This window comes from Diadema setosum, chromosome 21, assembly GCF_964275005.1.
Source record: "Diadema setosum chromosome 21, eeDiaSeto1, whole genome shotgun sequence".
Taxonomy (NCBI): domain Eukaryota; kingdom Metazoa; phylum Echinodermata; class Echinoidea; order Diadematoida; family Diadematidae; genus Diadema; species Diadema setosum.
Window position 1 is genome coordinate 3,503,293 of NC_092705.1, and position 24,973 is coordinate 3,528,265.

At 38.1% G+C, this 24,973-nt stretch overlaps 1 protein-coding gene across 1 annotated transcript; it reads right to left on the bottom strand.

Annotated features, from left to right (window-relative positions):
- Positions 1 to 22,699: 22,699 nt before the first annotated feature.
- LOC140244809 (uncharacterized) lies at positions 22,700 to 24,154 on the bottom strand. Its single transcript, XM_072324423.1, has one exon. The coding sequence runs from the start codon at positions 24,152 to 24,154 to the stop codon at positions 22,700 to 22,702; it is 1,455 nt and encodes a 484-aa protein (XP_072180524.1).
- Between the last annotated feature and the right edge of the window lie 819 nt (positions 24,155 to 24,973).

Genomic DNA, 24,973 nt, shown 5'->3' on the forward strand with positions numbered 1-24,973 from the left:
TGTGAAGAAGGATGTGCAATGGAACAGAATGCTTTAATGTAAAAGGAACTTGTGGCAAAAAAATAAACACCCTGAGGGAAATTATCGAACATCAGCTGAATGTTACATTTTGCCTTGCTTAAATGACATTGATTTTATAACTGTTTTAAAAAAAACAAAAACAAAAACAAAACAAAATATTCGGTTGTCATCTCCACGAATATAGAACCCTTTTTTTTTTTTGTCAACTTGGAACGTGATCTACAATATCTTACTGTACAGTATATTGGTTTCAACATACACCTTGCCATATCGTTTGAGATATCAGAGGGAAAAAAAATCTGTAGTGGAGTCAGTATCCATGCACTTCTGCTCAACTCTTGCAGTCGAATACAATACTGCATATGTGCGTAGGATGCGGACAGCTTGGAGTGATACTCATGAGAATTTCATATGAGGTGGCGGCTTGCCAAAAGAGCTATCGATGGCATCTGAAACATTAAAAGAATATTGATAATACTGTACTGGATGCAGAGCAACCCACCAAAAGACTCTTTCTACTTGTTAGTAGCATCATACGTATTCTCCTTCCTAGAAAACAAAACAGAACAAAACAAATAAGGGTGCAAAGTAAGGGACCAGGTGCTTGTCATGCCAAAGTCTTAGCTGAGAGCCATAATGGTGTTAATGTGCAACATGTGGAGTCGGTGCACTTTTGATCGGTAATTAAAGAGAGACTCTAGTTTGTGATCAATTTGACTATGATGAATTGTGTAAAGTCAGACTTAATGGCAGACTTCCATGAGAAGGGGATGCTGGATGAGCAACTTATGGAATTTTGGAGTTTTTTTGTGTTTCATGAAATGGTGATAGCTTATAACAGTGGTATTGGTCACATATGTATGCAAATTAGTTGTGATGATGTCATCACTTTCCAATTCTCTCTTTGACCTGCTTAAAGTTCTTAACTAATTTTCCATGTTTGACATCAAATGATATCTAAACAAATAACTCTTATCAGATGCATCCAGCTGTTGAGAAATAGTAATATCATAGAAATGGTGATAATCTAAGGGAGAGGGTTTTTTTAGATGATTTAATCATTTAGCTAAATATGATTTCCATCGTACTCTTTCATGCACAAAGCAACGGGAAAATCATGAAAAATAACAGCATCTCTTCATCTGATTTGCATTCTCTATGCGGTTTAAATTGTAACTGATATCACTGTTTATTTTTCTTTTTGAAAAGTGTTAACTTTCCAAAAACCTTTTTTTTTTTCCTTTTTGGTTATATTCAAATGAAAACTTCAACCTCCTGTGTGATGTCATTCCGTTTGTCGATGTTCACCTCAACAGGAGTTGGAATTTAACATTTAACATTACAACCAAAATCTAACAATATCAATCGAGAGCAGTATGAGTTATGTTGTGTGGTGCATGGTGCATATTAATCTACAGACTAGCACTTTGTGTTTTGGCGAGTTGTTATTTTATCGTCTGGCTTCCACGGGTATACAGAAAGTGTTCTTGCTTTGCATTTCATACAAACTTGTTTTACGAGCCACTTGTAGTAGATATTTCATGATATATAATTGAAAACGATTATGAGAAATAATTTGCATCTTGACATGGAATCGTCTTGTTTGCTGCGTAATGTTATATATCATTTGAACTTGTTTGAATAGCTAAAAAACACAAACATTAAGCTTTGCAATCGAAAAATGCAAACAATACATGATACATGCAATCATGTTTTCAGTGACAGTGTTTGATATGAGGATGTCCATGGAATTTGAATGTTCTAGTAAACCAAATTATTCCTTGGATTATATAACAAATACATAATGAGCTCAGCTCTTATCGGGAAGCATTAGATTCATTTCATTTCATTTGTAACAGTATTTGATTTGTATTGTATCTCAGTGCATTATTTCAATTTGAGAAATGTAGTACCGATGGATTCCACATTTATCAAACAACATCCGCCAGTGGCTACTACAACTTGCATGACACAGAACCATGAAGGTCGCCATTTGGGCAAAATGTATATCTCTACATTCATCCTTTGATCTTATGAATGCTTCCTAATCGTGATATGGTTTGTTCCGATACGCTAGAAGCATCAATGTAGGGTGGGGAGATGAAGAAACGCGGAAGGAGGGTCAATTCCAAATAGTACAGGTGTATTTGGTCAAAGCATGTAATGACCGTTCAAGATTTGGAGGGCCTGAGGCTCTCGTCACATTGTCCCGATACTGCCACAAGATGGCTATATACAAAATATGGAATTTTCAATTTCGCGTGAAGTTTAGCCCTGAACGATGCTAAAAGCCGATCAAAAGCCAAAGCCAGTACGGTCTTTTATTAATAGCAACATGAGAAACTCCACCGGTGGTTATACAATGACTTTAAGATGTCCTCACGAGTAACCCAATGCTTATACGATCAGAGCCGAATTTGAATGTTTCCTTTATCGAGTGTTCATCTTTACTCAAATTCGGGACAGTGTGACGCGTGCTTGACGATGTTCTAATTCTAGACTTGGTGCGATGTTTTTAGACTCTTTGCTTCCTAGTCACCCTACACGGAATGTAGAGATGACAAATAAAGGGACCTTGAGCCAATGATGTTTGTAGTTTTATGGCGTGGTCTGCGAGTGCCGATCGTGGCTTCTTCTACTGTCCGGTAGTAGCCTGCCGGGGTTCCGAAGCTGCCGCGCCGGCAGCTCTTCATATGCTGTATAATGTTCAGCAACTCAAGCGTGCGACGGGATGCAGTGAAGTATGCTAGGCCAATAGAAGCTGGTCTATTTTAAGACTAAAATCACAGCACCATCAATTCTATTTCTAATCAGATAATGATATTCGTACAAACCCTCACAAACCGTATCACAGCAGAAAGATCCATATAAGCTCTCTGTGTACATGTAAGTTTGCTATGTTATGTACAATGTATTTGTATATATTATGAATTTATGCAAATTATCTGATATTTTTTGAATGATATAAGTAACTGTAGAGGGAAGAACTGGTTCCCATTGAGAGTACATCTTATAAAACAAACAAAAGCCACGCAAAATATTGATTTCTTTCGAAGGGACTGGCATTTTGTAGGAAATGTCCGTATCGTGTTGATAACGATATACCCTGTTTGTGAAACGTGTACTGCAGGGATAGTCTTGGATCTTGGTCAGTAGCGACGAAGAAAAGAGATCAAAAACAGTCAAAAGAAAAGAGACTCATCTTTTCAAGAGAATGTAACCCACTGTTGTTTGTACCTGATTCAGATGATTTTAACTTTCGTTGAAACTCGCAATTCCTAGAATTCATATTCATTATGTAAAGTCATGTAATGATAAATGTTTTGTTGTATTACTGATACAAAATGCGAACGCGGGACTCCATAACTGTTGTCTGCCTAAAATGTCACAAAGATTCAACATTTAACGTCATTAAATGCGGAAATAAGAGTCTGCAGTTTCCCCCCTTGTGCGTATATGAAAAACAATAAGTCAGTGTTTGTAGCATAACATATTCCCAGCAGTCTACGAAAGGCGTACATGAAGGTGTTCGGTGCAGGTCTGTGGAACAGAAAAAAATTTGACTCTTTGTGTTCTTGAGAAAAAAAAAAAAGCGAGAGAAAAAGTTCATATTGCTGAGTGATATCTCGATGTCGCGTGTCACATAAAGTTGGTCCTATATCAATTCTTGGATAGTATGTAGTTAGTGTGACGAATCCTCCGTGAAATTCATGTGCATGACACCCGCTGCCAAGGAGACGTATGCTCTGTGTGCATATAAATACTAACTTCTCCAACCGATTAAATTACTTTAAACTCTTGCCATTAATCCTGTCGTCATTGATTCGTATTAATCACGTGATCCGTGATTTTCTCTTGCATGATGTATTTGCTTCGCATTTTCCTGTTTTCATGCATGGGTGCCGAGTGCAGTGGATCCTACTTTAAAGGGATCGTATAGTTCTGGTTGAGACCTAATTTCAGGTTTCTAACTTTTTTTTTTGGGGGGTGAGATAATGAGAAACCTCTTATGAAATATGAAAGAGCATGTAATTCTATGAGGAATTCAACGTTTATTTGATGAAAATTTTTTTTTGAAAAAGAGCGATTCTAATAAAGTGCGGGACCCACACTTTATTACGATCGTTTTGTATTTCTTTGTTTTTGGATGTTTCAGCTATTCCAAACCCGATTTTCATCAAATAAAATTTGAATTCCTCTTAAAATGGTATGCTCTGTACTACTGTATTTCATAAGTGTTTTCTTGGTATCTCGCAAAAAAGTTAAAGCCCAATTTTCATCTCCACCATGATACTGTACCATCCCTTTAAGCACAGGGATGTTGCAAACTCTGGGCATAGCAAGATTGTTCCCCCCATTCATGTTTTTTGTTTTGTTTTTTGTTTTGTTTTGTTTTTTAAAGCGAGATATGATAAACTACAGTATGTGCTTTCACTGGTCCCATGGACTTCTTTATTATTAGGGCCCACTGTAATGAGCATGAAATAATTATTAACATTGAACACTGGAAAATGCACTTCTGCACTTTCAAGATTTGCCATGAAGCGTGTTTGATACTAAAACACGAGGCGGAAATGGCTTGAAAGCAACTCATCAAAAGTTCTGTAGAAAGAGCAGGCTCGTAACTGGGGGGGGGGGGGTTCATGGGGTTCTACAGACCCCCTCCCCCCCCTACCGTTTGCCAGCAGCGCCCCTCCCCCAAACAAACAAACAAACAAACAAATAAATGTAATCACAATTGTAGGCGTTTGCACTAAGCAACAGAAAATATCCCCAAAATTTGAACCATTATACACTGTAAAACTAATCTTATCTCCTTAAAAACCCTCACCTCACTCCAGCAATCAAATAGAATACATGTACACTTTACAACGCTTCATTCACTTAACTACGTGTATTTCAAATAAATACAGTTATTCTCACTTCACTAACTGCAAACCTAATTTCCTTCTCATAATTGCCAGTTTCTTTTCCCTTCAGTACTTTATGCTATTACTTTCTGAATTGCGTAAAAGGATGGTAAGAATGTATTTCAGCAATATAAGCAAAAAATTGACAACTTAAGTCTCACTGAACTACCGGACAGTCCTGCAAAAATATCTGCCCGATGCATATCTCGAATTTCCACAAGATCGTAAGGTGATGTCATAACTTTCCAAGTGTCTGTAATACACACGCACACACACACACACACACACACACACACACACACGCACACACATACACACACACACGCACAATTGCTGCAATTCAGACCCTGCCCTAGTGTTTGATAATTGGCTTTCTCGCCAAGCAACTTGTGCCGTATAATTAAAGATCACATGAGTGGGGAAAAAAAAAAGAAAGAAAGAAAAAAAGTGAGTCTAGTAGGACAATCCGGTGACATCTTGTTTTCATGTACCCCAAGCTTCGTCAACAGACACCAATATATCAGTTGAAGCCTAAGTTCTATTGTGCTGTGTCCCCTTTTCAGACTCGCCTTTCCCCCAAATAAAACATTCTTATTCAAGCAGGCTCTGAGGAACAATCATGTGTTTGCGATAGGGATCCGAATTACCGACCCGACACGCAAAGTCTTGTAGTTGGGAAGATAATTGTCCCCTCCCTTGCACGGATGAAATCAAATAAATTGACTTCCCCCTCGGTTTGTGTGAGCGTATGTGATTTGTATGTTCTTTTATCTAAATACTTTGATTAAGATGAAATGTATAATGCCGTATATATATATATATATATATATATATATATATATATATATATGAAAATAAGTTGGATTTTCTTCATAGTTACGTTATATCGTTCTGTATATGTGACATCAGAAACTGTAGTTTTCTCTTCCACCGATGAAACTTCTGAAACTTCAAAAATGCATAACTTTTGAACGGATTCTCGGATATTCCTCAAAATTTCACTGATGTGTTCTACTAACATTGCTGCATTCACGTAATCTACACGTATAATATTATGAAGGTAAACTTGTTCTTTAAACTCCAAAGTTTCTATTGCATCGCAGAGAAGAAATGAGAAATCTATCGACTTTTGATGTTTAAAGTAAATTCAAAGTGTTATTTCGCACCATATTTTTGTGTGGGTTGTACTGAATGCACTGAATTCAAACGATCAAAACGTAAAAAGGTTCACGCAAGCGGACTCAAGATAAAGCTAAGATATGGAATTCTAAAACTTTTCCCATCCTTTACAAATCGGTGATAGCTGCATTTCATTTATCTAGTGCTCAAATTGGCAGAAGTGATCAGGAGTCGCTCAAGGGGTGGGGGTGGGGGGGGGGGCTGCAGCCCCACGCCTCACACACTTACACACACTTTTTACTCTTAAAACGAAATACTGGGGAAAAAAAATAAGTGGAAAGTCACAGAGTTCCTCCCAGAGAATGTTCTCACCTCAGAGAGAGAGAGAGTGTGTGTGTGTGTGTGTGTGTGTGTGAGAGAGAGAGAGAGAGAGAGGGGGGGGGGTACCATTGACCCTTGACCCCTACCCCCCCCCACACACACACACGCACATACACACATTATGAAACTCTCCGCGGCCTCTGGTGATGATGTTATCACCTCACAAGTTAGTCTCTAGTGAACATTATACTTACCTAATCCTGTTCTTGACATAAAATCTATTTCGTATTCCGTCAGCGTCACTATCTGGTAAAAACATGACTGTTAAAAGATACAATTCCATAATTATCTCTCACACTTCAATCCGATGATTTGTCTGTTTGTTGAAAGTTTTATATCACATACTTTTAGATTTTGGCTCTTTTGTGGAAGTCAAGTTAGACATGGTATGGAATCAATTAAAATAAATTTTCCCATCAAGTCTTGGAAATCCCATTTCCGTGGATTAATAATGCATCGTTTCATTATAATTCATATATTTTTTAATGATTCACTACCATATTCCATAAGGTGGACTAAAACCCCCTACTTAATTTGAACCCTATCTTGGTGATGCTTTGTTGTATATTTCATTTCTAAAGAGATGGTATAGTTTTTCTTTCATAATCAGTGGCGTATCTAGGGAAGACGGCGCCCGGGGCAAGCGCGAAAATTGCGCCCCTAATTTCTGAAAAAGTGTTCAACCCCAACCCCAACCCCATCCCGGTAGGGACTTTAAACAAAGTCCGCGTGATATGTTTTTTTCAAGCACTTAAAAGGCGTCTTTTTGAGGGTGATTTAAATGTAATGAATTTTGCTAAATTTTGGCGAGCGAGCGCAGCGAGCGAGCGGAAAATTTGTGCATTTGAGCTTACAAAACATGGAATTCTTGTCATTTTTTGTTTATCAAATCTTACAATTCTAATCAAGATAGTGACGGCCTTATAGATAACGATTTAAACCGACAAACTGAGGACCTAAAAAAATGCTCTAAATTAGTACGCGCGAGTCGGCCGAAATTTATATAATTCCGCGTCATCATCACGTTTTGTTCTTACCTTCTTTTTCATATAAATTTTGGCGAGCGAGCGCAGCGAGCGAGCCGAAAATTTGTGTATTTCAGCTTACAAAACATGAAATTCTTGTCATTTTTTTTTTTTGCTTATTAAATCTTACAATTCTAATCAAGATATAGTGACGACCTTGTTATAGATGACGATTAATACCAACAAACTGAGGACTTGAAAAAATACTCTAAATTAGTACGAGCGAGTCAGCCGAAATTTGTATATTTCCGCGTCATCATCACGTTTTGTTCTTATCTTTTTTGATTTTTTGTGCCCCCCCCCTTTCGTATGTTAGAAACCGTTGGCGTCCTCTTTTGATTAAATTGCGACCGCTGCAGCGTGTTACATTTTTCCTGTTAAATATAAAATGACATGTGTGTACACAATAGATATTGTCATTGTGTCCGCGTCATCGTCACGTTTTGTTCTTATCTTCTTCTCTTATTTTTTTTTTTTGGGGGGGGGGAGGGATAAATTTTGGCAAGCGAGCGCAGCGAGCGAGCCGAAAATTTTGTATTTTAGCTTACAAAACATGGAACTCTTGTCATTTTTTGCTTAAATCTTACAATTCTAATCAAGATATAATGACTGCTTTATATATTATAGCGATTTATACCAACAAACTGAGGACTTGAAAAAATATTCTAAATCAGTACGAGCGAGTGAGCCGAAATTTTTATTTTTCCGCGTCATCATTACTTTTTGTTCTTATCTTGTTTGATTTGGGGTTTTTTTTGCGCCCCCCCCCCCCCCACCCGTATGTTCGGAACCGTTGGCGCCTTCTTTTGATCCAATAATCTTGGCGATCGCTTCAGAACAAAAGAAATTGCAGCCGCTGCTCCGTGAAATATTTTGCCTGCTAAATATGAAATGACATGTGTGAACACAACAGACATCGTCATTTTGTCCGCGTTATCATCACGTTTTGTTCTTGTCTTCTTTTTTTTAATATAAATTTTGGCGAGCAAGCGCAGCGAGCGAGCCGAAAAATTTTGTATTTCAGCTTACAGAACGTGGAATTCTTGTGTGAACACAATAAACATTGTCATTTTGTTCGCGTCATCATCATGTTTTGTTTTTATCTTGTTTGATTTGGTTTTCTGCCTCCCCCCCGACCATTCTCCCTCCTCCCCCCCCCCCTTTCCGGGTGAGTTTTTTTTTCTTCTTCTTCTTCTTCTTCTTCTTCTTTTCTTTTTTATATTTTTTCTTCTTCTTCTTCGTTTTTTTCTTTTTTTTCTTTTTTTTCTTCTTCTTCTTCGTTTTTTTTTTTCGTTTTTTGCGCCCCCAAGGAGTGGCGCCCGGGGCACGTGCCCCCCTTGCCCCCCCCCCTAGATACGCCACTGTTCATAATTCATACTTAGTTTCTCAATATCTCACAAAAAAGTGAAACTGAAAATTGATTCTTTTTTCCCCCATCAAGTCTATAAACATCACATTTCTGCGGTTTGATGAAGCATCGTTCTACTATGATTATAAAATGAATTACAATGCCTTAACATAATTATGTCAGAACAAGTCGAGGGAATGTGTAGTTTCACATAGTTAAATTTTGAGGAATTATCTTTATATAATTCTTCTGCATCTTGTGTTGTTGTGGCCTTTCAATTACTCATTGAGTGCACACGAATTTACCAAATGCTTCAAAACTTCATAAATGTTTGAGCCTACTTGTGTATAGAATACTTGAACTTGTATATACATTTCTTTAATTTCGCTGAATATGTGTTCTATTTGTTACATTTACTGAATGTTCTGTGTGATTATAATGTCCCCTTTAGTCTAGATACAAAACACTCTGTCCTTCAGATAGTGCAATGTACATGTATAGGACAAAAAATGGAGGTACTGTGTGCGAGAGAGTCACAACTCATGTACGTAAAAGATCCCATCACTTCATTCATTCATCGTAAAGAGCAGGGTGCTTAACCCGGTGAAATGGTCCCGCCTCACATTCAACTGGACCCTACAGGAGACCAGCTATTGCAGCTAAATATGAGCTATCCAACCATCTTCTTAAAGCTATGTTCACACCGACGCCGAATGTCGCGCTTTAAATCGGCGCTTAATTCGGCGTCATTTTTGTTTACTTTTCAAAAAAATCTCACGATCTCCTCAGACATGTTATGCTATGATAAGCTCTGATACGCTCTGATACGAAGTTCGTTCCCGCTTTGGGCGACAAATATATTTCCCGAATCGCTACGGCTTCTCACGCTTTGATGCCGATTGATCAGGATTTGTTACGCTTTAAATCACGCTTGATATGCTTTAATACTCTTTGATAAGCTTTGATGCGCTTATCACGCTTTAAATAACGCTCTGATACAATTATCAAGCTCTCTTGCGCATTGATAGGCTCTGTTAAAGGACAAGTTCACCTTCATTAACATAAGGATTGACAGAATGTAGCAATATTAGTAGAACACATCACTGAAAGTTTGGGGAAAATCGGACAATCCGTTCAAAAGTTATGAATTTTTGACGTTTTTTTGCCCTCACCGCTGGATGAGAAGACTACTGCAGTGTATGATGTCACATGCGTACAACAATATAAGGAAAATATAAAGAGAATTTCACAAAATTTCATCTTTTGAAAAAAGTACATATTCCCTTGACTCGTTACTGACATATGTTATGGGTAATATTATTCCCATTGCCTTTAGAAAGAGGCAAGTCAAGTGCTCTTTTTTTATGCGAAAAAAGTGAAAATATGTTGAATTTTCTTTACATTTTCTTTATATTGTTGTACTCATATGACATCACAAGCCTTAGTAGTCTCCTCATCTAGCGGTTCCAACACAAAAGTTTTCAAAATTCATAACTTTTGCATCGATTGTCCAATTTTCCTCAAACTTTCACTGATGTGTTCTACTAATATCGCTGCATTCTCTTGATCCTTGTGTTAATGATGGTGAACTTGTCCTTTAAGCTCTGTTACGCAATGGAGAATTTCGAGATCCCGATTGCATCCCGCCTCTGATCCAGAGCATGTTTGATGCAGCAGATACACGAAATCATTGCATCTTTGGCAGAAGAACAAGATATGGAAGTTCAAGATGTACCAGAGTATGAACCATCTTATGAAGTAGACATGACGTTTGTCTCCCTGCTCTATAACTACATCCTAGCCCTCGAGGCGGAGGAGAGAGAGGAAGAACAGCAAAGACAAGAGGAGGTTGAACTACCAGCAGGAGGGAGAAGACCATTCATCAGGAGCTGCTGGACCAGGCCATGGCTCACTGAAGAAAGAAGACAGCAGTACGGCCAGTACACTAGCCTCCTGGACACATAACTGAGATTAGAGAACCCTGTTGCCTTCAGAAACTTCACCAGAGTGACCCCTGAGGTGTTCCATGAGATCCTGGAGAGAGTGGCACCAGTCATCTAGAAGCAAGAGACTAACTACAGGCACCCTTTGTCAGCTGGCCTCAATCTGGCAATCACCTTGAGACATCTGGCTACTGGGGACAACTACAGATCACTGGCATATGGTTTCAGATGTGATATCTCAACCATATCTGAGATGATTCCAGAAGTTAGTGTGCAGGGCCATTGTAGAGGCGTATAAAGATGAGGTCTTCAACATACCTACCACCCCTGAAGCATGGAGCACCCTTGCCCAGCAGTTTGAACAGAGATAGAATGTCCAACATGCACTTGATGTCTTGGATGGAAAGTACATAGCCATTAAGAAGTCAGCAAACACAGGCAGTCTCTACCACAACTACAAGGGGTTCTTCTCCATACCACTGCTGGCAATGGTAGATGCAGAGTACAAGGTCATCTGGATTGAGCTGGGAGGTAAAGGACACATGTCTGACTCCCAGATATTCACAGACTCTGAGCTCTTCGAATGCCTAGAAGATGGGTCCATAGGGCTGCCCCCACCATGCCCTCTCCCTGGAGAAAATCAGCCTGATATTCCCTACTTCATCCTGGGTGACGATGCTTTTGCCCTGAAGAGCTACATGATGAAGCCATACAGTAGAAGAGGGATGACAGATGAACAGAGGATCTGCAACTACAGGATCTCAAGGGGGAGAAGAGTGGTGGAAAATGCCTTTGGTTCCGGTGCCTGTTGGGAACACTGGAACAGAAGGTATATAACGTCAGAGATTTGGTGGAGACTGCTGTGGTGCTCTACAACCTGCTGAGGAAGAGGGTGGCGCTGGCAGCCAATGAGGTGGACCACGAAGATGAAGAGCACAACTTCGTACCAGGGGCCTGGAGAGATGGACCTCACTGGGAAGATGTTCCGCAACCACCTGCAAGGGGGAACCTCGCCACTGTGGATGCCAGACATCAGAGAGATCATCTCAGAGAATACTTCGTCTCTCCAGTGGGTGCTGTTGACTGGCAACAAAGAATGGCTGGGTTGGTACTTCCTGATTGAGTTAAGAAAGGAGTGGCTCAGATATCGTCAGAAGCAGATGATGAAGATAAAGACTTGTGTGTCTGGAAATAAGAACATTCTCCCATATGCACACTTTGTTTATTTATAATATAAGTTTGAAATAATTTTTTGTATTATGTGTACTTGTGAAGATGTTATTACTATTATTGATGTTATTGTTGTTGTTATGTATTTCATCTGCTTGTAAATAATATAAATACAGACTCTATTGATTCTTTCCCCATGAAAAATCAGATAATACCACTATTGTAAAACAGGAGTGAAAATTTAGAGAAATCAAGTTGTAGAATTTGAAATTTACATATGTGCGATAAAAGATCTTCAAAATACGCAATTTTTTGTTAAATTGATAATTACAATTATTATTACAAATTGATTTTCTTACTTATTAAAAAAATTAGTAAGAAAATCAATGTTATATGTGAGATAAATAACCCTAATTGTAACAAAGAAAATAAAACAAAGGAAATGAAATATAAAACATTATAAAATTAGAAAATGAAATATAATAAAAAAATAAATAGAAAGAAACTTTGTGAAAAGCTTTTGTGAAAAAGTTTTTCTATTTATTTTTTTTTTTTTATTCTATTGCCTTTCTATTTTACTATGTTTTGTACAGGGTGTCCCTGTTAAGCTTTCATACGCTTTGAGCAAAACTTTGATAAGCTTTGTGACGCTTTGATAAGCTTTAATACGCTCTCCCCGCTTTACGCAATTCGTGACAGATCGCCTCAAATTTTTAAACAGTTTAAAATTTTTTGCCGAATGTCCCGAATTGCTCAAAGCTTTCTCACGCTCTATTACGGTCTTTACGCTTTAATTAAGCTTTGTTACGCTTTAATTCGCCATCAATTCGGCGTCGGCGTGAACTAGGTATTAGAGAGAAAAAGAAAATGAAAGAAAGAAACATACACGGGGAGGGGGGAATGAATATACCTTTAGCAGCTTAGTGCATGAAGATACGACATTGTTTAGATGATGACTGGCGGGGGAGGGAACATACCGAATGTTCCACCCGAAGGGTTTGAAATGCTATTGAGGGAGGTTATAAGTCCCGAGACGAAGTCGAGGGACTTATAGCCTCCCGCACTCGATCGCTCGCGATCGTTCGCGCTCGATCGCTCGCGCTCGATCGCTCGCGCTCGATCGCTCGCGCAGAGCCAAATTCACTGTGCGTGGGTCCTTCTGTCATTCGTTACGTGAAAATGTTTTCTCATGGGAGAACATTTACAAAATGCTCTCCCATGGGCGAACATAACCAATGTTCCTCCATCACGTGACTGTGTTTAGCCAATCACTAACCGGTATTTGACTAACCCATTGAATATAATCAGATCACTTCTTGGAAATTCCAGGAAGGGATTACAGGCTGTATTTTACGTTCACTTTCCTTCCTCGAGAGGTGAGTAACGTAGGAGGCTTCAGAGTATGATAGTGGAATCTCCACACACAAGCTTATCAGTGGGTCCATCAGAAGGACTTCCAAATATTAGTTAGTCTAATAAGAAAGAGTAAAATATTACGAGTTCATCGGTAAAATTTTGATTGAAATCGGGTGAAAAATAAGGAAGCTATGACATTTTGAAGTTTTGCTGATTTTTCAGTAAACAGTTCTTGAACGGTCAACATGAATATGCAAATGGCAAAGTGACCATGTCATTCCCTCACACCTTGCCATATAGTTTGTACATAAAAGTTTTAAAATTTCCAGTTTTTCATTAAAACGCAATATCATTATGCGCGAGGCATAAATCCTGATATATCTAACTGATCACTATTCTAAAGTTATTAAAACCAGGAATAACTTCATGTTTCAGACTTCAATGACAGAAACATTGAATTTTCATCATTTTTTTTTGTTTTTGTACACGATCAACAGAAAACAGAGGTTATGACATGATCAGCTCTCTATTTTGCATACTCGTATCCACTTTACATGAAATGTTTTGCATAAATTAGCAAAACTTCAAAATTTCACAACTTCCTTATTTTGGCATCCGATTTCGGGTAAATCTTTACTATTGAACTCGTAAGATTTTACTCTTTTAAAAAAAAAATTAGACTAACTTATTTTTGGACTGGATTTCCCCCTTGAAGTTTGCGTTGAATAATACGAACCAAAACGTCTTCTCTCTTCATTCGATACGTTCTCAGCTTTAGAGAGTGAAATGGAGTCACAACATCGCTTTGATCCCATGCTCGAAGCCGCCACTCAAAAATATTTGAAGTATGTGTCAAACTGGATCTGCCGCTCAGATGCGAAGACAATTGACTCGTGTCTCATTGCATAATCACCAGCCACTTTCCAAGGAAGATATGTCTCTGTGATGGTAATTACTTTTCGCTATCCCTACTTACAAACGATGGGTGGTAGACAATGGTAAAGGTACGGGGGTGCGCGAATAGAAATTGCTCAAATATTTCTGAAATAGATATCAAAATTACTCGACTGTACGTGTCTGTACGCTAATCTGACATAAAGAACTATACTTGAAGATGATACCATAGTTTCATTTAGCGGAAATAAGGAGAAAAGTGATAAAACCGGCTTTCCATGAGGGTAAAACTTCAAACACTTTCACAAAATACAGCTCAGATTTACACTTTTGCACATATTTTCGAACGGAATTGATTTTTGTTTTATATGCTTTATCATTAGGTGAAATTTCATTGCATTTGATATATAAACGAGCAGCATTTTCCCGATATTATGTTAGCGTTAAAAATGAATCTTCAGATTGCTCAGAAAGATGGTGTCTTCAATCATCGAACATCAAAGGCACAAATGCACCTGTGGAATTCTTTTGTCCATCCATAGAAAACTGACAGCTGATTGAATAATTATAGTCAGTTGTAACTCCATCTCTCGAACCTCCTTGGTTCCCGCAAACGAACTAGCAACACAACGAAAAACACGGGAAGACAACTTTTCATATGCGCAAACCTTTTCATATGCGCAAACAACATGAAAGAGAAGACGTCCATGCATGATTGTGTGTGCGTAGCGTCCTTCCATTGTATCCGCGATTGTCCGGTTTTAGGGGTCTTCGCACAAAGGACACCTATACTGCTCTGTACCAGTGCCCCCCCCCCCCCCCTCCTAAGTAAGATTCAGATCCACTAGACGACTATGACAGTCTGGAGTCTAGTGGATATGACGTTGGTCAAGAACTCAAGAAGTCGTGGGTTCGAATCCCATCCGAGGATACATGCCTATGAGTTTTATCATTGCCATAGTAACTCTATAAGCACTGAACAATCGGTGCTTATAGTTATATACGTCGATGAATGGCAATTTGTCAATCGGTTACAATGAATTACTGGTTTGTCAACTAAAACCATTGCTATTTTGATGGTTTTCTTCCTTCTTAAGTTCTTCCTTTCTCCTATCTTTTTTCCTTTTTCTCATCTTCTTCTCATTGTTATCATCAATACTATCTTCATTATTGTTATTATGACCTGTATTCTCAACACAATTGATTCAGACATTCTGATTATGCAGACGTGAAAGGGATACTGGAAAAAGAAAATAAATCTGAGTGAAAGTTGGCGCCCTTGATTAAAGTGACTGTTATCAACCGAGACGAGGCATTCAAAAAGATTATTAGACACCTTTCTAGTATATATACCTCTCCTATCCGTTGTATTATAGTCACTGTCTGTCCAATAAAAAAAAACAACAACAAAACGCGTCTTAAGGGGAGGGCCAAACCCTCAAAACTCGCTTACTTTTCGAGTGAGTTTTCTCTCTACAAACTAAGTAGACCATGCTTATTTTCAAGTCTTAATTGTAACAAACAACATTCCACAGGTCTACCTAAAAAAAAAAAAAAATTATAAAATGTTACGAAAGCCTCCAAATCCAAGAAGGCGTCCAAGCTGTCCGCCATATTTACTGAATTTATTTGAAAGATAGGATTAAATGATAAAAACATCAGATTTCAACAAATTTGATGTCATAAGAAAGAGGATAAAAATTTTTACAAGTTGATACCATTTCTGTGGGTAATTGTGATAACTGGATTGAGATTTTAAGGAAAAAACCTAATTTTTTGATATTTTTCTAAAAAAAAGGAAAATCATGAAAATGCTTGATTTAGCATAAATCAAACAAAAAGACTGAAGGATTATCTTGAAACGTTTCAAGAATCTGTTTGTCATATAATCAATATTTGGAGAAAATTAAAGGTCAGTATTGTATTCGGTTCAGAAGTTATAATGTCTCAAACATGAAAACTCATTTTACATAATATCATGTTTTAACACGCATCTGTTCCCAAAGATGTCACAGAGGGTCAAATCCAAAAACGTGCTTACTTTTCGAGTTCCACTCTCTCTATAAACAAGACCATGCATATTTTCAACATTCAAACATACTAAGCAATGTTCCATAGGTACACCTCAGTAGATTTGTTGCAAAAACCTCCAAAGTACAGATGGCATCCAATAGGGCCGCCATTTTTATTGAATTTAAAATTTCAAATATAAAATATGATAGAAACATTGGATTGCAACAAATTTGATGTCATATGAAGGAGAGTAAAACTTCCTACAACTTGATACCACTTTACCTGGGTATTGTGATAAATGGGGGGGGGGGTGTTGTTGTTGTTTTTTTTTTTTGGGGGGGGGGAAGGAAATCCATATTTTCATATTGTTTTGAAAAAAAGAAGAAATATAAAAATGCATGATTTAGTATTTATCAAAGAAGAACTGAAGGATTATTTTGAAACCTGAGATTGAGATTGAGATTGAGATTTACTGAGGTTGAGACACAATTCATATTTACGAAATTACAGGCAATATCATACACTGTAGTTGACATGTTAACATCTCAAACTTGAAAAAAAAAAATCATATTTATGCATTTGCACCAATGTGTTGACGTGATCACATGTAATACTGTAATGGTCTAGTGACTTGCAAGTGCCTGCAAACTAACTTTTCATGCCAAGTGGTAGGTGACGCTGGTCGCTATTGCTGTAGTATTTTAAAGTAGATTGTTCTTAGGCAGATAAGATTGAACAGAAAGTAGCTTTCAAAAAGAGATAGAAGCTTGGAAATTGGCACCAACTTTGCCAATGTGTCATATTTTGCGACAAAAATAGTATCCACACAAAATTCAAGATGGCGGTAATTAATCAAGGTTGTCTTTAAAGCCATTATTTACCATTAGTGTACGTGAAACAAAAACTCAGCTTTAGTCCTTCAAAATAGTTCTAAAATGTGAGTTAGGAATAGAACAAATACTGTACAAACTTGAATCAGTATAATCAATGCTAAATATTGTTAGATATACAAAATAGATCTAAAAAAATTACTGTGCCTTTAACTGTAGCACTAAACCACAATGGAACTTGCATGGAATCTGATACAGATCAAGTCAGGCTGCTGTACCACACTTCAAAGCTCATCAAATCACAAATCAGTGATTGCCGAGGTGTATCAGTCCATCCATCTGACATTCCAGATCTCACAATGACAAAGGCAAAATTCACTCTTTTCTGTTATTCACTCCTTTAAGAGTGAAAAATTTCACTCGATTTTTTTTTTTGAGAGTAGAATATCACTGGCTTTACTCTCTGTATTCATGGTAAAGATATTAATTTCTACATGGGTTTTATAAAAATTTTTAAATTTCATTTTCAACTTTTTAAAGAAATATTCATGGTGCATTCTGAAAAATGCCTCCATAAAAACTGGAGACGGTTTAAAATAGCATTACAATGTTCAGAATATATGAAACATATAAACAGACAGCAAAATAGACAAAATTGTATCAAAATCGAAATAACACATTTATTTTTGCGCAATACACTATGTCAACTTTGATGGCCGCCATCTTGAATTTTTTTTAGTAGTTGATATATATTTTGTCTTACACTATCTATAGCAGGGTTGGTGCCAAGTTTCAAGCTTCTACCTCTATTTGAAAAATATGTTTTGCTTCATCTTATCTGCTTCAGAACAATCTACTTTAAAATAATAGCGATCAGCGTCACCTACCACTTGGTATGAAAAGTTAGTTTGCAGGCACAAACCTTTGTTTGTCAAAGAAAAAGTCTGCGTTTGCCAAGACTACTACATTCACCACTGGCACTCCTGGCGCCTGTAGTGCTACAGTGCAAGTGGTGCGTGTAGTAGTCTTGGCGTGCGCAGACTTTTTTTACAACCAACAGAGTCTTGTCACAACTAAAGTGGCCTGTAAAATTTTATTGATACCACAATTTGGAACCACATACTACCTAGGGGTGTTCCAGAGGGTCCAACCGACCACCGATGCAGTCAAACCTTTTCTGTGGGGTGGGTTGAAGGAAGTCAGTTTTTTCTGGGTCCCTTCTCCTTGACTATGTAATGTCCAAAGTTGATGTGAACAGATTGTGCAAAAAGTAACAATTCTACCTAAAATGAGTTTTCAAGTTTGAGACATTATAACTCCTGAATCAAAAATGGTACTGACCTTTAATTTTCTCCAAATATTAATTATATGACGAACAAAATTCGTGAAACGTTTCAAGATAATCTTTCAGTTTTTCTCTGATTTATGCTGAATTAAGCATTTTGATGATTTCCCCTTTTTTCGGAAGAATATTAAAAAAATGAGTTTTTTCTTTAAAATCTCCACCAAGTTATCACAATAATCCACAAAAATAGCATCAACTTGTAAAAAAGAAATTTATTCTCTTTCATGTGGCATCAAATTTGGTGAAATCTGATGTTTCTATCAAATCCTATCTTTCAAATAACAAATTCAGTAAATATCATGGACGCCATCTTGGATTTGGAGGCTTTCGCAACAATTTTTTGAGGTAGACCTGTAGAATTTTGTTTGTTACAATTAAAATTTGAAAACAAGCATGGTCTACTTAGTTTGTGGAGGGAGCGGAACTTGACTTTTCTTTTAAACTTTCGACCCCCCGCTTATGTTATAGGGTGTGTCGCTGTGCGTATTGTCAATGAGTATTACTGAGTAACTTTCAATAGGATTAAACTACGTCAACGGCCAGCTTTACATTGTACGCGATTCAGCAGCTAATGATGGACTTACCGGTATTGCACAGGCGGTCTATAGGACGCGACACCGTGAGAACACAGTAGATGGCATCGTCCGATTTGGGAAACGCTTCAATAGACAAAGAAGACCTTTTCTGCCTGGCGGTGTCTCAAGGATCTTGGTCCCATAGCCAAGGGAATGCTAACCTCCAAACACATTAACCAGAAACCATATTCGTGTGATATGGCGCTCTTTCCTCATGAGTTTTTATTTTCATAGTTAGTATTTCATAATCAGAACGGTTCAGTTTAAGAGAAAAAAAAAGTAATTTAAGTCTCGTGTTCGCCAAATGTTCTAAGGCAAAATTCCACAATGCATCTTTTATTATCATTATTATGATTTAAATATAGACTTGTTCCACTACGCCATGCACTGTAGAAACCGTAAGAAAGCAGTCGGGGAAGCAAGACTGTAAAACTTTGGTTCTTGTGTTGAATTTTTTCTTCACCCAAATTGAGATGTAGCTTACAAGTAAAAAAGACAATTCAGCCGAAGACAACCCAAACTCATCAGTATTCGAAAAGGCACAAACGAATACAAATAAAGTTTTATGTGCGTTTGCTTTAACGAATAAACTGTACTTTGTGTTTACATGTATGTGTAATATATCATTATCTAAAACATATTGTATAAACACATATGGATATATTATACATATGTATTCATACAGTAATATATATATATATATATATATATATATATATATATACAAAAAGTATTACATAAAACTCTGGATCCAGCTTTAGAGTGACAGTGTGTGGGCATTGTTAGAAGTAAAACATATTGAGTGGGATATGATATAGTTGAAAACGTGAAGGTGATACAAATTAGTGTCTCCTTTGTGATGCACTGATAATAACCGTAGTGTGACATCCAAATATGTATCTCATAAATCTACTCGTAGTTTGTATTTCACGCGCGATGTGATTTTAATCTCTAAAAATACGTGTCTACAATATGGAATTTTACATTGTATCTACACATTGTACTTTTATTCGAAATGACGTCCTGTAACTTAAAAACTTCATGTTTTTTATGTACACTTTAAGACACAAGGTTCAATGATGACTGAGATTGATTGTATGCAACTTCACAAGAAATCATATCTTGTCGACGTAATACGAGACGGCAAACGGCAAGTACGCACACACATACACACATACACACACACACGCACACACACACGCACACACACACACACGCACACACACACTCATACACATAGGGGAATGCACAATAATATAGATCAAACAATTCTGATTTGACACGATTCGGCTTCAGCGAGTTTATGAATTGATATGTATTATCATTATGATTAATATTACGCTCAATATTCGTATCAATCATAATCATTATCATTGTTATAATCATATCATTATAAAAACTGCTACACACAAAATTGTACACTATCAATCATTGCTATCCACTACCGTACAAGTGGATACAGTGTACCAAGGCTATTTTTTATAACATAATGATTGAAAAAGGGCAAAAACTTGCTTGAATACTAAAGTAATCATTGCTTCATTATTGCAACACATCAAAATAGTCTTCTTTATTTCACGTATAATAAACTTCCATATATAACATCATTACCTAACCTTATTTGCAAATGTAATTGCCATTAATACCACTGTTGAGATGTATAAGTGAAATAGCAAATTTTGATAACTTTCTCATTTAGGGCCCATTTTGATGAACCGATCTATCTATTTCTTCTGTTTTGTAACCAGTTTAAACACATTGGCCCGAATTCACGAAGGTGGTACAAACAAAACCATGGTTTAAACCATGGACAAAAACCATGGAGCGCCAAGTGTCGCACGGACTATTTCGTTACGAAATTGGTCATTTTGTCGATAAAATGACAGGTTTCGTTAACGAAATTATCATTCCGTGGACGAAATATTCATTTAGTTACAAAATGTTGTCATTTTGTTACAAAATAATAATTTCATCGACGAAATGACTGATTTCGTGACGAAATATTCCATGCGACACTTGGCGCTCCATGGTTTTTGTCCATGGTTTAAACCATGGTTTCATTTGTACCACCTTCGTGAATTCGGGCCATACAGTATAACATTATACAAGTTCAGTATACACGGCAGTGATACTTCAAAGAGGCGATCCCTATGACGGTTGAAACGACGAGAGTGAAGTTATGACATTAAGAAACGGAGGTTGTGTGCCAGTATTAAGACTACATGTAGAAGTTGAATTGACATTTTAGAGCAATATCTCTCAAGACCATCACATTAATGTGGTGGTATAGTATTGGCGGAGAAGAGAATTAGGCTTTTAACTTTTGTGATATACCAAGAAACCACGAATGAAATAGAACAGAACATACTATTTTAAGAGAAATTGAAAGTTTGTTTGATGGAAATTGGTTTTGGGATGGCTGAGAAATCCAATAACAAAGAAAAACAAAGCGCTCGTTATAAAAGGGGGTTCCACCTTGAAGTTGGATTGCCGTCTGTTTTTGGATATCTCAGCCATTTCAAACCCAATTTTTATCAAATAAATCTTGGATTCCTCTTGGAATTACATGTTTTTTTTTTCATGACTATTTTCATAAGAGGTTTCTCATTAACTCACCACAAAATGTTGCAAACCTGAGGTTAGGGCTCAAGTAAAACCATACGATCCCTTTAAATGTCGTTAAGAAGAGAACCACAATAATACTCACGCTTTGGTGAGAGCAGAAGTATTAACGATCTCATGTAGCTCAGGTACAAGGGTTCTCCCACAGAGACGCCTTGGTCGGAGATTATCACGCAAGTCGAGTGTGACTCGTAAGCGCTTTAGTCGACCAATGGAAACTCATACAAACCAACGTTCTTGTATATATTTCTCATCTTAACACCGAGAAGAAATTCTATTCTATCTGCAGTGTAACAAATTACTCTCCCCCGTTCTCTCTCTTGTTGTACTTAGTATATCATACATCTTGAGAGGAGAGATGTGTGAAAAATAGTACACGCGTACAAGTCGTCAAGTATAGATGGAGCCATCAAATATTAAGCGTCGCCACGCACAATCATGAAAACCACGATTTTATTATATGTCAATGTATGCACTCCATATACCGTCTTTAAAGAGATGGTACAGTGTCAGTTGAGATGGGGCTTATGTTTCAAACTTTTTTAGTGACAATTTGTTGAAATAATGAGAAACTTCTTATGGAACATGAAAGAACATATGATTCAAGAGGAATTCAACGTTTATTTTACGAAAATTGGTTTTGAAATGGGTGAGATATCCAAAACAAATAGAACGTAATGAAAGGTGGGAACCACCTTCTATTTTAGATCGCATTGTTTTACTTTTTATTTGGATATCGCAGCGATTCCAAAACCGATTTTCATCAAACAAACTTTGATTTCCTCTTAGATTTATTGTATACTCTTTAACATTTATAAACTGTTCTCGAAGTATTTCGCAAAAAGTTTAAAGCTGAATCTTCACCTCAACTATTACTATACCATAACTTTAAGCCTTATTCTAAGACACTGAAATTTCAGTGTAACCATTGATCGTTCCACATTCCACCCGTCTCCATATTATCTCTGCATGAATTACGTTAATCTAATTAAAATGGATACTTACAATAAACTTGTATATAGCCTAACATTGGAGGTAGCAACCGATCTACAATACTCACGAATAAATATTATTCGCAAAACAAAGTGTAGAAATCAGTTTACTCAATTATTTCAGCTCATATTTAGGCTGTCTGTAGCAGAGACGTTTATGATTCATTGTGGCTTGCCTGGACTCGACTCTTCGTTCTCTTTATTTTTGGTTGATGGACGTCAAATCCAAGCACCTTTTTCTCTTGGCTAGTGTTACTACATTGGTTAGTCCACCAGCTCTTGAAGTCCGGAACCTTCCGCTGCCAGGAAGTCTCCGGCTTCTTGTGCAGATGGACCACTTTCCTCAAGAGAAAACAGAAATTCACTTCTGGCCGCATCATGATGAAAAACCGGGCTGAATGGCACTCCACTGCACCGCGCTCCCTCCACGCGAAGAACTCGTTGTAGCGCTCATCATCCGCGTCCAGAGCGCGTATGTAATCTACAAATTCCTTCATTGAAGTAAAATCTTCTAGATGAATAAAGGAATTTGGCGGTGCTATTCTCTCGTAGTCCTTGCGGCTGGCGCCATAAACAATCGGAACGATACCATTCGGCAGGCTCGTGCGCCACATCTTCTCAGTGATGTAGTCTTGACACTCGCTATTCTCCAGCGACAAATAAAACTTGTATTGCGCTAGTGTTTCCCGCGCTTCCTTTTCATTTAGTTTGCCGAGCGTCCCACACTTTCCGTACGTGTCTATCGGCAAGTAATTCTGCAGCTTTTCAACAATCTCGTTCCGCCTCCATGACAGACGATGACAATTTGAAGCCATCCACGCCATCAACTTGGTCTTCTTTTGTAGTGGTGGAAAACGGCTTTCTGTCTTCTTGTTGTAATGACAATAGGGAAAGTACATATCAGATTCTGGCATATAGGTCATAGTGAGATTATATGGATTCGGGATTCCCTGAGGAGGAGCGTACTCGGGATCGTGTTGGGGGCTTTCCCTTGAGTAGAACATCCAGAGCTGACCTGGGGGTCGGCTTGCCATGAGCTCGTCCAGATGAAGTCTTTCGTGTAGGGAACCAACGATGATGAGTATGTCCGTCGAAGACATGATACCCGAGGTGAGATGACTCACGAAGCGCGTTTCCACTTGACATGACGTCACACCAGGACAGCTAAACCGGAGCCACTCTGTGGAAAAATTTCCGACGAAGTGACTGCAGCGCGTAGAGCAATACTTGGCGATGCGAATGACGCATTTTGGCGCGCCGTACAGTTGGGCATGCTGCATCTTGTACAGCACCCGGTTGTCGTCATTCTGCACTCGAGCTATTCCGCCCAGGTATTCCTGAATGTTTAAGTGAAGTATATCCTTGTCAAGATTCACGACACTCCTTCTGAGACACGATAAGGCAGACTCGTGCATGACCTCGTCCACCAGGCCCGACAAGTTGGTGGTCGCTCCGAACGCCAGATCGTCGAAGCGTTTGGCAAGAGACTGCACGTCGAACGCGTAATCATCGTAGTCGGTAGTGTCAATCGACGAGGAAGTTCGCTTTCTGATGATGGCTGTCCATTCGGCGAGATCCACCGGAAGCTCGGTGAGTAGGAGAAGACCCATACAGGTGACTGACAGCGACAAACACATCAAAGTGTACAAACTCTGCTTCACCCTCCATTTCAAGCGAACAGGTGCCATAATTCGCGTTCATCAAACAGAAGTTTCAGTCGCTAGCGAGATCACAGACATGTCCTCCCTCTCTGAGTTATCCAGCTAAGTATTTCGCCGCATTTTGTTCCACGATTTCTGCAACAAGCGTTCAAATGATAATTATACCAACGGAGGTCAACGAGACTTTATTGTTGCTCCTCCTGTGGCAGCTTTAGGCTCGTCTGAAAGTTCTGGTAATGCATGCAAGTCTAATTCTCTCCTTTCGAACAAGGACAATCCCAGGACAAAAGATGGTTACGTAATCTGGTGTCGACATTTTCCCGTTGACGACAGGACTGTGAGGGTTTCTTTAAGGATAGGGCTTTGTGAATGAACATACACAAAGGAAGTACGTGCTTGTGTTTGCGCTTGGGTGTGTCCGTGTATGTGCGTGTGTGTGTGTGTGGGGGGGGGGGGGGGAGAGAATGGGTGCTTCTAGAATGTGATTATATTAACCTCGGAGTATGTTTGTCTCCGTAACAATTTTCCTCGTCTAATCTTCCTATTTCTCTTGCTATAATTCTCCATCGTTTTATCCATCTATACATTTCTCTGCAAATCAATCCATCGTGCTCGAGGGTGTATTCTGTGTGTGTCGGTATGTGTCTAAGATATCGGTATGTCTGTCTGCCTGTCCGTCTGTCTGTCTGTCTGTTTGTCTGTCTGTATCTAGCAATAATAGGTGTGTCCTCATGACATAAAAGACATGTATACTTGTCCATAGATTTA

Excerpts from the sequence above, each read along its gene's own strand:
- LOC140244809 (XM_072324423.1), bottom strand. The coding sequence starts at position 24,154 with ATGGGTCTTCTCCTACTCACCGAGCTTCCGGTGGATCTCGCCGAATGG.